Below are 14,361 nucleotides of genomic sequence, written 5' to 3'. Positions count from 1 at the left end.
ATTGCTAGATGTGCTTTCCTGTCTAAAAAAGCATTTTAAATGAATTCCACGCCCTTGCCTAGGGATGCCAAATTCTCTATCAGCTGGTCTATCATTAGGTGACTTAAGAATTCCTACTAGGGGTCCGAGAGAGAGTACAGTGGGGAAAGCAACTGGCCTTGCATGTGGTCCACCCTGGTTCAGAACTCAGCACTGCAGGGACACCCCACATTCTGCCAGGAACGATTCCTGAGCACAGAACCAGGAGTAAGCCCGAGTACCAGCAGGTGTGGCCCAAAATCCTTCTCCCAACAACAAAATATTGCATCCCATTTAAATAAATGTTTTCAAAAATGGTGCAGTCTCCAAATTAGCCTCCACTCGCTATGGCCACTGCCTTTTCTGTCTTCCTTTTTTTTCTCTACATCCTGCTCCTTCATACAGATTCTAAGGGAGAATGAGAAAGAGAATAAAAAGAAAAATAGTGTTGTTACCAAAAAAAAAAATCTTCTTAAGTTGCTTTTCATTCAGCATAATGCCAGTGCTCTGTCCGACGAGCAAAGGGAGTTATTTGTTCCTCTCACTCCCTGCTCCATCTCCTCCATGTCCTTATTCATTGTATTCATCTAAATAAAGGGCATCACGGCTGCGCAGTCACTGCTGGAAGCACAGCGCTCAGGAGACCTGGATGTAACACGAGTGCTACACACACACCTTGCACCTACGAGGCCCCGAGTTCCGTCCCTGAACGTATATGCTCCCCCACCCCCCACCAGCACCTCCATGGGGGTCCTTCACTCCAAACACTGCCACTACTTTCACACACGGTACTGAGGACAATCAGAACAGAGCTCTGGATGATCCCATCTTGGATTGCTGCCATCTAATCAACTGCCTCTCCGGCCCTCTGCTCACCTGGGTACCAGGCACTCTCCCCTGTTGCTTCTCATTCTCTATGGCTAAAGACTATAGACCGAACATGATGGCCACTCAATAACTCTATTGCAAACTACAACACCCAACAGGAGAGAGAACAAAAGGGAATGCCCTGCCACAGAGGCAGGGCAGAGTGGTGGAGGTTGGGGTGGGGGGTGGTGGAAGGGATACTGGGAACATTGGTGGGGGAGAATGGGCACTGGTGGAGGGATGTAAACCAAATGCAAACATGAAAGTTCATAAGTTTGTAACTGTACCTCATGGTGATTCACTAATAAAAAATAAATAAAGAAATAAAAAATAAAAAAAGAATAAGTGTGGCAGGAGGGAGGAAGAAATGCACATATGTAAGTTTGTAAAACCCTTAATGGTGGCCTAGAAGGTAATACCAAGGGTTAAGGCGCTGTGCATGAAGTCAACGCCAGTTCAATCTCCAGCACCATATATGGTTCCCTGAGCATCACCAGGAATGATCTCTCAACACAGAGCCAGGTATAAGCCCTGAGCACAGCCACATGTGACATACAAACCAAAAACTAACCCCAAAACCCTAAATATGTTTCTGTAAAGACCTAGGTTCATTATTAATTTCCTCTGAGGACCAGGGAGCTAGAACAGGTGTTAGAGCACTTCCCTTCTATCTGTCTGATCTTGGCTCCATCCGCAGCATCACTGGGTGACTCCTCGGAGCTTCACCAGCACTCCGGAGCCCAAAGCACCACATTCTTAGGTCCTAGCACTAAACTTCTGACTGAGTTGACTGGGTACCACTGGAAGGATACTCCCAGTGTCCTGAGCTCCCGCTTTGGAGACACTCCCCCCTCCCTCCCCCACCAAAGAAAACAACTTTGAAAATAGTTAAGTTTCAAAATACTCTTTGGGGGTTTGGTTTTTTCCCAAGAGTTCTTTAAAAAGATGCAACAATTGTAACAAGATACATATGTTGAACCTTTTTAAAGTTGAGTTAATGAAGGCTAAGAGCAGTAGTCCTCGTGGAGGGAAGCCAAAGCCTACTGATGGCCAGGGACAGCATGCACGCACACAGGCACCAAAGCAGCTGTGTAGAAATAACTGTGAGCCCTTAACTTTTGAGGTCACTTTACAGAAGGATAATAGCCACATGATCTGATGGAAAACTTGCCGGGTAGACCAGTAGTCCATGCAGACTACTGGATAAGCATTTCATTCTGCATTTCATTCTTTGTTTGGTGATATAAGACTAGACCTTTTTGAACAGCACAATTGGTTATACTCATGATCTCCTCAAGACCAAAAGGCAGGCGAGAAAGAAAAATACCCTCTGCTTAAAATGTGATTACAGGGAGAAAATGAAAAATTTGCTGTAGTAGTCACAGTTGTACGTTCAAACTGTGCTTGCCTCTCACCCTACTCCAGCTACAAAATGAACAGGAAGTAAATGTTTCTAAACGCCTTCATTTTTTTTCTTTTCCTTCTTTTTTTTTTAAATCCCAAATGTGTGCCACCCTTGCACAAGGGTCCTAATAATGTTTGTATTGTTCTAATTTTCTATATATGTGCTGCCAAAGTGATAATAAATGCCTTTAATTTGAACTTCATGCAAACTAGCATATGTGATAACATTGGGGAGGTTATAAGTCATTTTGTTGGTGGTGATTTGGAGACACACATAGCATTGCTCCTGGGTTATTCCTGGCTCTACACTTCGGAATTACTCCTGGCAGTGCACAGGGGACCTTACGGGATGCAGGGATAGAACCCAGGTGGACTATGTACAAGATATCACCCTACCTGATGTGTTATCACTCTTGCCCCCTAGAACTCATTTTTTTCAATTTCTCACTTTATTCTTTCATTTTTTTTTATTAAATAACTATGACATAGAGCATTACAAAATTGTTCATGGTTGCATCTCAGTCATACAGTGTTCCAACACGCATCCATCCACCAGTGTAATGTCCCAACACCAGTGTCCCCAGTTTTCCTCCAACCCCTTTAAGTCACCCCCCACCCCAGCCCCAGCCTGCCTCTATGGCAGGTACCTCTCTTCTCTCTCTTTGTCTCATTTTAGGCATTATGGTTTGCAGTACAGATGCTAAAAGGTTATTATCTAAACTCTTTTATGTTTAACACCTATAGGTGGCTGTCTTAACATAGGAAAGGGGTCATGCCTGATAACAGAACGTGTTTGCTTCCATGGCAGTCAGATATTCAATTTCGGACTTACCTTAAGAATGAAGTCTATCACTTCAGCACAGTTTCCACAGAAATACTTTTCTTAAGTCCCTTGACTCCTTGCTAGAAGAATGTCAGATGAGTAGCCTGCAATGATTCTTTGCAAGGAAGAGAACCAGAGACAGGACTGAGAAAGTACTTAGAAAATCCCTGACTTGCTAATGCTGAATTGCTAAGAGTTTCTGGTAGAACCACTCAAGGCATATAGTAGAGATCCAGGCTTTGCCTTAAAGTGGCAAAGAGAAGCCAGTAGTGACTGATACCTGCTCTATAGACAGATGATGGACAGGGGTATCCTAGGTGAGATTTTCCAGCAGAATTTCACTGCCTGGTCAGAGGGTTCAGAAGAACACTCCCTTTACATGCAGAATCCTGTATTTGCTTCCCAACTTTGCCTGGTTCCTCAAGCACTGCCAGGAGTGACCCCCCTCCCCCCACACACATATACACACATACACCAAGCCCAGAGCTTGGAATAACCCCTGAGCACTCCCAGGTGTGCTCAGGAAAGGGGAAAACTTCCACAAACAACCAAAGTCTAGGCACTTTGGTGATAGTGTGAGATGTGGTATAACAGTATCTCAAAACCACCAACATTAACATTGTTGTGACCGTGTTACCAGAACTGCAATAATGAGCTTATAAAATTCCAGATGCTATCATAAGAAGGTTTCATTGTAGGGGCCAGAGTGATAGTGACAAGTTACTTGCTTTGCATATTCCTGCCATCCCTTATTACCCCCCAGTCTTTGCTCGGACTGATCATGAGCCGGGAGTAAGTCCTATGCACCACTGGGTGTGACCCAAAAACAAATAAAAAGGTTTTATAGTTATGATTCTGTTCTCATACCTGTAAAGTGAAATCATATAAAAGAAAGAAATAGAAGCTGTGGTGATAGGATAGTGGATATGACACTGGTCTGGCATGCAGCCAACCTGGGTTTGGTCCTTGACTTCCCATGTGGTCTTGTGAGCTGCCAGAAATGATCCCTGGGCATAGATCCAGGATCCCTACTGGGTGTAGACCAAAAATCAATTTAAAATAATAATAATAATAATAATAATAATAATAATAATAATAATAAGAAGAAGAAGAAGAAGAAGAAGAAGAAGAAGAAGAAGAAATAATGATTATAAAGCATTACAGCAAAGTGAGGCATGATTTGTATATTCATATGTTTGTATTTATGTAAGTGGTTGAGTTACTTTTAAAACTCTTAGGATCTAGGTTGGGTCATGTCATCTGACTCACTTTCTCTTTGGACAGACTCTCCAAGATGATCTAGAAAAGCAGGAGAGTTGCCTCCAGAAGTTTGCCTCAGTTACCGACCAACTCTTAAAAGAATGTCACCCACCAGTGACAGAAATGCTTACAAATACCCTGAAAGACACCAATATGAGGTATGATGTTAATATGGGCTGTGCAGCAGGATACTCTGACACTGCTAGCCATTCTATATATTACAATATATTTTTAACATTTCTTTTGCAAAGTTGTTCTGTAGCACTGAAGCACTGTCATCCCGTTGTTCATCGATTTGCTTGAGCGGGAACCAGTAACGTCTCCATGGTGAGACTTGTTGTTACTGTTTTTTGGCATATCAAATACGCTTCGGGTAGCTTGCCAGGCTCTGCTGTGCAGGCGGGATACTCTCGCTAGCTTACTGGGGTCTCTGAGAGGAACGGAGGAATCGAACCCGGGTTGTTCACGATGATTTTTTACATTCAGTATTCCAACACCAGTCCCACCATGATGCCTTCCCACCACTATTATTTCCCATTTTCCTAGCCAACACCCAAGCCTGCCCCAATAGCAGGCCCTAAAAAAACCTTTTTTTGTATTACTTGTTATAAATGATTTGCTAAAAATGATCAAAAAAGGCTACCTTAGAAGAAAGTGGGTGAAGATTGTTGTATCACACCCTCGAACCATTAAACTCTTGTAGAAGAGATCACTCACATGTTGTTACAGGTTAAACCTTGTGTGTTTATATTTTCTTAATCAAGATTGGTCGCCTTCTGCTCTATATCCCATCCTTGTAGGTCAGTAGTGTAGAGTTTGAGATGTTCCAGGAATTCTAAAATTTTGAATGGGGTGATACAGCCGAAGTTAAATTTTTGACTGGATCTCTGCAGCTTGTACAGCTCAGTTAAAGTGATGATACAGGGGGTGGGGAGATAGTGCAGAGCTTAAGAATTCCACCTTGCACATGGGCCCCCTAGCACTGCTGGGCATGGCACCCAGACTTCCTGAGCACTGCAGGCGAGGTCCCCAAATAACAACTACCACAATCGAAACAGTAATAGTAAAATGACAACCAGTGGCACCTACAAGTGACACTTTAGATTCTAATTCTCCTAATGGTGTGTTTTCACACAGTTAGTTCGAGGACACTGAAAGGCAGGGAGAGTATCTGGATCACCACAGGAACTGCCGTTGGCTCAAACCTCCCACTCCCTTGACCCGAGAGTGGGACAGGTTCTGTTTCGTTAGGCTACATGGACACCAGACACCCTGCTTTCCTCCCCCGCCCCCTGAGGCAGGATTCTGACACAGACAGGGAGTAACAGCGCTGTGACCCCCGTGTCATCTGCCCCCCGGTGCTGGCTCTTGCTTCCAGATGGAACCACTTGCTGGAAGAGATTGCAGAGCAGCTGCACGCCAGCAAGGCTCTCCTGCAGCTCTGGCAGAGGTACAAGGACTACTCCAAGCAGTGCGCGTCTGCCGTCCAGCAGCAGGACGGCCGCACCCAGGAGCTCCTGAAGGCCGTCTCCGACAAGGATGTCACCGACGACGAAGTTGCCACGTGGATTGAAGACTGCCACGTATGTTTGGGAGTTTGGGTGTTTCCCCCAGGTGGTGTTTACTCCATCTGGGTGTGGGCTTGGTCTTGTGAGAGAGCACGATGCAAGCGGCTGGGTTGTGTACATGTGTCAGGCGTCAGATGTCCTTGTGTGGTTTTGGTTTTCTTTTTTTTTTTTTCTTTTTGGGTCACACCTGGCAATGCACAGGGGTTACTCCTGGCTCTGCACTCAGGAATCACCCCTGGTGGTGCTCAGGGGACCATATGGGATGCTGGGAATCGAACCTGGGTCGGCCGAGTGCAAGGCAAACGCCCTACCTGCTGTGCTATTGCTCCAGCCCCTAGTTTTGGTTTTCAAGGCGAGCTGTTTTCCCATTTTTCCTGCATGGGATACAGTCCAGGTGAATTTAGCTTTGCTGTCTTTTTCTTTTTTTCACAGAAATGATTAACACAAGAAATGAGTATAGGGGCAAGAGAAATTGTCCAGGAGTTTAGGTGCTTGCTTTGCACATTGCTTAACAGCACCGGGGGTAACCCCTGAACACAGAGGAAGCGCTAGGCAGTGTTGGGTCCCAAAATTAAATGTCAAGAAGAAAATGGAAAGAATATTGATTCCCAATTATATCAGCCCTGGTACCATGGGCTTGAGCAGTTAATCCATCCTTATAAATGATATGGCATGTAAAAAATAGCGTTACATGTTTTAAATATCCACTGTTAAAGGTATTGTCCGCTTAGGTTCAATATTTAAGTACCAACTGAATAATTTCATCTAAGAATTTCTCAGTAGAAAGGAGTCATTTCAATCATTTTAAAACATTTTCCTCTTTGCCGTTGCCAATCCCGGTAACCTACATAAGGTTTTAGCGAATCGTTGTCTTATTTCGCCTGTTACCTGCCTCCTACTCTTTGCCATTATTTGCTTTTATTTTAATAAACTCGTTTCAAAGCGGTTATAAACCTTTCCAATTCAGTTTAAGGAAGTTATGAGGGGCCCATAAATTAAAAATTGGCTTATTCTAATGCCTTCACTTAGATAACAAATAGCCATTTTAAATCTAAAGTTTTATAGTGACAGTAAAATAGTGCAATATTTTCCCTCCATGCAAATCAGATCTTTTAGAATTTTCTCTTTTCTGATGTTAACTCTGCCTGAGTTGAGGCCACGGGTCTGTTTTAGAGACCAGGGATCCAAGTACTGATCTCTTGGATCAAATTTAAAGTTTCTTTTCTTTAAATTATTCTTTTTTAATTTAAAAATGGGGTGAGGCCTTGGGGTCACACCCAGCGATGGTCAGGGGTTCCTCCTGGCTCTACACTCAGGAATCGCTCCTGTTGGTGCCAGGGATTGAACTTGGGTCTTCCGTGTGCAAGGAGACAAGCGCCCTACCTGTTGTCCTGTCTCCACGGCCCCAAAAGTTGCTCTGTTCTCTGTGCTCTCCTAGTTGTCCCTTTGTAGATAGCACAGGTTCTGCTAAGGTGAGGCGTTGGCCCCAGTATAAAGGGCCAGCCACTCGCCATTTCCTCGTGGCAGATGGCGGAATCCAGCAATAGAGAATTCCCATGGGTTTGTCATTTTGAGCATGCAAGGTGTTCCCACAAGAAATGGAGACAGGATATACTTGACAAAGAATAAAGTTATGCTTTTACTTGCCCCTACTCACCAGAACTGTCTTTGGAGTCTCATGCCCCCTGGTCTCTCAGAACCATCAGCCTACAAAGGTGACAACTCGCCCATTGTATGTGAGATACTGAATACAATGACGTAAATAAACTGAATTTTAGTTCACCACCAGTACAGAAATGGAGGAAATACAAGATTATTTCCAGTATATTAGCTTCTCTCATAGGTCATGTTGTTTTTTTCTTTCAGCCTGTTTTATTTTTTTGCTACCTTCACCCAATGTCCAAGGTCCTACTCCCCACTACACCCCCCAAAATATAAAGCCCACCAAAGTCTATTATCAAGATATTACTATCTTGATAGTAGAATGCATATTAAATTAATTAACATAAATGCATTGTATTTTAAAGCAGCATGGAGTTTTTGATTATTATTTCACAGGGAAGGGTAATGTAGCTCACTGTTCCTGCAAATAAAGGCTAGTTAGCACAATAATTTATCCAAGAAGAATTGCATGTTTCTTGTTGCCTGGTCTTTGCTGATTGCTCGGGGTAAGAAGAGCATGTCCCACACTGCCTCACAACGGGCATGTGTGTATCTTCTCTAGGACCTCCTCCGAGGCCTGGGCACAGTGAAGGATTCTCTCTATGTCCTCCATGAGCTGGGCCAGCAGCTCAAGCGCCAGGTGGACGCGTCAGCAGCCTCAGCCATTCAGTCGGACCAACTCTCTTTGAGCCAACACCTAAGTACCCTGGAGCAGGCTCTTTGCAAACAGCAGACTGCATTGCAGGTATGAGCTCGCACGCAGTGGGTGGTGTAGACCGGGCGTTGGGTAATATCTGGACTTGGGCACAAGAAAAGAAGTTTTCAACATTGAGATCATACTTCCTCGAAGACCAAGGGCTGGAAAAAAAAAAAGCAAACTTGAATTTCCAGTAGGGACAAAGGGAGGTGAAAGTCTTACTCTGACTCTGCAATGTTTATGCTGTTTTTCCTTTGAGGGGAGGGTGGACACCCACCTCTGTTTGGGGACTGCTCCTGTCTCAGTGTTTGTGGGTCACTCCTGGAAGTGGCTGGGGGAGTCTTTTGGTCCTAGGAATCCCACCCAAGCCTCCTGTGTGCAAAGCAAGTGATTTAAATTTTAAGGTTCAGGGGTATAGGCCCAGTTTTAGGAGAATCTGAATTTCAGTTCAGTGAAGGTATTTATTTATTATTTAATTTATTTATTATTTTTTTATGCTTTTGAGTCACACCCAGCAATGCTCAAGGGTTACTCCTGGCTTATGCACTCAGGAATTACTCCTAGTGGTGCTCAGGGGACCATATGGGATGCTGGGAATCGAACCCGGGTTGGCCGTGTGCAAGGCAAACGCCCTACCCTCTGTGCTATCGCTCCAGCCCCTAATGAAGGTATTTAAAAAATGATTTCAGCTGGTTGAATAGCATTACATACAAACAATTTGAAAACTTAGGAAGGTCTATCCATATAGTAAATACTAAGAATCACTTGTATCACTTGTCATCCCATTCATCTTTGATTTGCTCGAGCGGGTGCCAGTAACGTCTCCATTCGTCCCTGTTGTGTGCTAGCATAGCCCAATAATATCTGCTCGCACCAGGAACAGAAAGAGCCTCAAACTGTTCATTCAGGGTTTTAAGGAAGAAGTCTGACCATCTTGTTGGTAGGCGGCCACACAGTCTTTTGACGTCCCATTAAAATACTAAGTAAATGTGTATATATAAAGCCATGAGCTTATATAGCTGAGCCAGAGGTGGTTTGTGGGTGTGGCTCCCACATACCTAACTTTTGATTGTTTAATTTCTGAATAAACTTGGTCCCACGTTGTTGGCATCTGGCCCAAGGCAATGGCAATTTGGGGCTATCAGGAAGCCTGAAGCACCATCAGGCTGCTGTTGCACTTGCCCTGTAGGTACAGATTGGCCTGTTGGCAGCACCATACCTGCTCAATGTGTTATTTTCCAGTTATATCTGTCTTGCCACAGTTTACATGATTCTGTCATTCCTTAGATCTGTGTTGTATTCCACTGTGTATTTATATCACAAATTTGTCATCCACTTATCTGTTGGTGGACAGCTAGTTTGATTACAAATCTCAACTACAGTACCGAGTGCTTAAATGGGAGAGCCTGGCAAGTTCCCTGTGACATATTCATAAGCCAAAACCAGTAACAATGATGGGTCTCATTTCCCTGACCCTGAAAGAGCCTCCAACGTGGCACCGTTGGGGAGGATGAGTAAAGAGAGGCTTCTAAAATCTCAGGACTAGGATGAATGGAGACATTACTGAGACTGCTCGGGAAAATCGATGATCCAAAGGATAATGAAGATAATGAAGTAAATGTGCAAATAAAGATAAAATTGTAATCATAAAGCCTTTTATTCTTTAGGAGTAGCATTGTGAAGCTGGCAATTTGGTCTAAAAATACGAAAAGTAGTTTCAGGCACTAGTTACGGGGTTAAGGTGTTTGCCTTGCATGCCAGCGAACTTGATTTGATCTTCGTATCCCAATATGGTTACCTGAAGACCATCAGGAATAATTCCTGAGCAGAGTCAGTCGTAAGCCATGAGCATCACTGAACATGACCCAGATTTCACAAACAAATAAAAGAGACAACAAGATAAGAAGACATTTGTTGATCTCCAATACAGTTAATGTAAATTTGATCTGTTCACCACATATGGTCCCATGAGTGCTGTGAGGAGGGACCCTACACAGAGGCAGTAGTAAGCCTTTAGCACTGCTGGGTGTGACCCCAAAACCCAATCCATCAACGAATCATTAAAGAGAAAGACGATTTTATTATTTACTTGCCATTTTACTGGGTTTCTAAATACCCATTTTCTCTTGTGGAATCAAAACACACAGGCTGGAGTTCTGGACTATAAATCATTTACCAAGAGTTTGGATGGTTTGGAGACCTGGATTGTGGAAGCAGAGGAAATACTCCAAGGACAGGACCCGAGCCACTCTTCAGATCTCTCCATCATCCGGGAAAGGATGGAGGAGCTGAAGGTAAGCGTGTTCCATCCTGTGCCCTCACAGTCAGAACTGGAAATACCTGCGGTGAGCCCAGAAAAGTGCTCACGGCCCCGCTGTCCTGAGAGGAGTGTTTGCTTGCCCAGAGTTCAAACCCATGATGGGTGTCTGCCCAGGAGCAGTGCCGCTGGGCTTCTGCCTCCATCAAGCTTCCAGCATCTTGTCTCTTCTAGTGCCTGTGCTTAGATCACCTCCTCTGTAGCTCCCCAACCCCCATCTCCACACACCTCCTTCCATCCTAATTGAATATGTCAATCTTTCTGTTCCTGACGAAAGCAACCTCTAAGGAATCTCTCAGCAACCACCCTTCTTCCTCCAACTCATTCTCTCCCTAACTGCCAGAATGATCTCCCCCTTCTATGAGGTTTACCTTAATTATAAGCTATTTTAAGCCTGCGGTGCACATTTGATCAGAGCATTCTTCTGCTGACAGTCTTCCAGGGCTTCCATTGCTCTTAGGGTAAAATCATCACCTTACCAAATACCAAATTTCTGCTTCTCTCAGTATTATTTCCACCACTTCCCTGTTCTTTCTTCAGCTAAATAACCATAGCTCCTTCCAGCATCCTTGTACCTTCTTCAACCAGCAGCACCACAGACAGGCCAGTCTGTACGTGTGTGAAGATGTAAACAACTGGTCTACCACCTTGGTTTTAACTGCAGGTTCATAGGTCACTGTGTAGGGTAGCTGCTGGTCCAGAGGTGTCACTGTCATCCCGTTGCTCATTGATTTGTTTGAGCGGGCACCAGTAACGTCTCTCATTGAGAGACTTATTGTTACTGTTTTTGGTATATCCAATACAGAGCTTGCCAGGCTCTGCCACATGGGCTCGATACTCTTGGTAGCTTGCCAGGGCTCCAAAGATATAAAAATGGTTAACATTGCTGGGGGCCATGATGTCCCCCCCCTTTTAGAAGTTTTTTCCCCATCCCCATGACTCCTTTCTGATGCTTATGTTCATTGTCTCTCTCTTAAGACATCACCCTTCTGTGTCCACGGTCATGCCCCTCAACACTACTTTAGCAAAATGTTTTCCTTCCGTTGACTTATGTTCATGTGACTGGGGGTACTCCGGCATGAGCCTGCTCGCTGTTTTCTTGAGAAGGACCAGGTCATGCGAATTTGGTTCACTGCTCGTGTCCACCCGTGGAAAGCCTGCCATCTCATCATTGGACTTGGGGCTTTAGCAATGGGCAAGACGTATTTGTTCATGAGAGCAGTGAGCCTTTGCAGAGTGAGAGGGTCCACGTGGTCTGATACTTTCTCCTTTATGGAGCCAGTTTCCCAAGTGGGATTCTAAGTGCTCAGTGAAAACCAGAGCACCGAGCTCTGTCCCGGACAGAGAACAAGGTCTTTGAATCTTGCCATCTTCTGGTTGGGGTCTCAACCTAAGCTCTTCAAGATGACACGTGGTGCTTTCAGAGTGTTAGTTGGATTGTAGTATATTCAGTAGGAATCCAACAATTTTTGTTCATAATCTGTCTACTTACACTGTAAAAGTTGAAGTCTAGGTAATACTTCCCTTAAGCAATGTTTTTCAGTCTGTTTTGACTTATAAAGCTGACAAGACTTGCTTGGTTTATGATTACATACTCAGTGAACATTCGTTATTCTGTTGTAACCACTATCATCATTACTTTTTCTATTTGATAAAGGAAAAGATGAGCTTAGATACATGAAGTATGAAGACTAAGAAGTGAATGTTTTTCTGTCACCAGTATAATCTTTATCTTTATCTTCAAGATTATGCACAAGCATATCAATTACATAAATTACTAAGTGTAAGTTACGGAGGGTTAGTGATACCTCTGCTAGCAACAGCAATGGCGGCTGACAAGGAGATGTAGTTTATCTTTTTTTGAAGCTCGGGAGATTGCAAGTAAATGCTTAGAGATAGCTCGAGATTGAATACCAGCTTCTTTAGTCAAAAGCTCCCTTGTATTTCGAAAGAGCTCTTACATGTCTCCGGTGCTAACCCTGCTTTGTCCATCTTGCTTTTAGGGACAGATGTTAAAATTCAGCAGCATGGCCCCGGATTTAGACCGTCTAAATGAGCTGGGATACAGGTTACCCCTGAATGATAAGGAAATTAAAAGGATGCAGACTCTGAACCGGAACTGGTCTCTGATCTCCTCCCAGACGACAGAAAGATTCAGGTAGCAGATGCTTTGCCACTGATAGACCCTACAAATATAACTCATGCCTTGTGTTGGTTTATACATTCAAGATCTTTCTTCCATTTTTGTTATTTGGTTTAGTTTGGTTTCGGGGTGACACCCAGTGATGCTCGGGGGTTATTCCTGGCTTTGCATTCAGGAATTACTCCTGGTGGTACTCAGGGGACCATATCAGATGCTGGGGGTCGAACCCAGTTTGGTTGCATTCAAGGCAAGCTCCTTACCCACAGAATTATCACTCCAGTCCCCTAAATTCTAGATCTTACTAATGATACTTATAAAGTTAGAACTAAAAGTGGAAAACTCAACTTGCAGTGGTTTTAGTAATTTCCTGAATGTTGTGAAACATTCAGGAACTGAAACATTCAGGAGCTAGAAATGCTGGTCTACCCAGAAAGTAACTACTTTGTTGTTTTGTTTTGTTTGGGGCCATACCTGGTGGTGTTCAGGGATTACTCCTGGCTCTATGCTCAGGGGTCATTCCTAGTGGGGCACAGAGGACCATATGGCATGCTGCGGATCGAACCTGGCTCAGCCCTGTGCAAGACAAGTGCCCTACCCCTTATGATATTGCTCTACGCCCCCCCCACACACACAAGCAACCCCTTTTGAGTAAGAATGTATTCAAGATAGTATGGCAGCTAGGGTGCGTGCCTAGCAGAAGGCTGACCCAGGTTGGATTTCCCACTCCACATGGGCTCAGATCATCACACGAAGCCATCCTGGAGGCCCCCAAGCCTGGCATCAAGGCAGGGATGGTGTGGCATTACAGGACCCCAAGTCACATTGCATCCTCAGGGGCCTTGCACTGCACTACTGACCGACCAAGAATCCCCAGTGGGGCCCCTGGATCTCCTAAGCACTGCTTGGCATGTAAATGTAGCCTTTAAAAATATCATTTGAGCGTCAGAGAGATCATACAGTGGGCCTTTCACGTGGCCCCTCTGGGTACAATGCCCGGCACGACAAATGGAGCCCCATAAAGAGTCTGAGTCAGAAGCAAGTCTGAGCACCAATGGCCTGAGCCTCCAAAAAAGAAATGTGTGTGTGTATGTGTGGTACGGAGAGAGGGGAGGGAGAGAGAGACAGAGAGAGACAGAGAGAGAGAGACAGAGAGAGACTTTTCATTTTAATTAATTTAATTAACTTTTCATTTAATTTTATTGCCTAACATAAAAGTTTCATGGTATTAAAGACATCGGATGTTTAATTTACTTTGATGGCTCAAAGTATAGGAAATAACCGTCATGCTTCGGCCTCTGTCCTCTCAGTAAGTTGCAGTCCTTCCTGCTCCAGCATCAGACTTTCTTGGAGAAATGCGAAACGTGGATGGAATTCTTAATTCAAACAGAGCAGAAGTTGGCTGTGGAGATTTCGGGGAACTATCAGCATCTTTTGGAGCAGCAGAGAGCACATGAGGTAAGTTTGATCAGTAGATGTGGAGGCCATATGTGGGACCCTCGGAAGCTGGTTAGGAAGCATGGTCGGGGGCGTGTAAGCTTTGGGCTATTCAGTTCCTGGCCTTGCCTCTGTTTCTTGAGGCTTTGACATCTTTGTTACAAAACT

The 14,361-nt window shown here is 44.3% G+C and overlaps 1 protein-coding gene across 17 annotated transcripts in view; it reads left to right on the top strand.

The window, feature by feature from the left end:
* Positions 1-14,361, top strand: part of SYNE1 (spectrin repeat containing nuclear envelope protein 1) — a 561,745-nt gene that overhangs the window by 442,220 nt on the left and 105,164 nt on the right. For all 17 annotated transcript variants that reach the window (XM_055134197.1, XM_055134196.1, XM_055134206.1 and 14 more), the window contains 6 exons: positions 4,397-4,530; positions 5,751-5,955; positions 8,165-8,347; positions 10,447-10,593; positions 12,620-12,774; positions 14,067-14,214. In XM_055134197.1, the coding sequence (XP_054990172.1) occupies positions 4,397-4,530; positions 5,751-5,955; positions 8,165-8,347; positions 10,447-10,593; positions 12,620-12,774; positions 14,067-14,214 (972 nt within the window). The remainder of the gene's footprint in view (positions 1-4,396; positions 4,531-5,750; positions 5,956-8,164; positions 8,348-10,446; positions 10,594-12,619; positions 12,775-14,066; positions 14,215-14,361) is intronic.

This window comes from Sorex araneus, chromosome 4, assembly GCF_027595985.1.
Source record: "Sorex araneus isolate mSorAra2 chromosome 4, mSorAra2.pri, whole genome shotgun sequence".
Classification (NCBI taxonomy): Eukaryota; Metazoa; Chordata; class Mammalia; order Eulipotyphla; family Soricidae; genus Sorex; species Sorex araneus.
The sequence above is the reverse complement of the archived record's forward strand: the minus strand, read 5'-3'. Positions and strand labels throughout refer to the sequence as shown.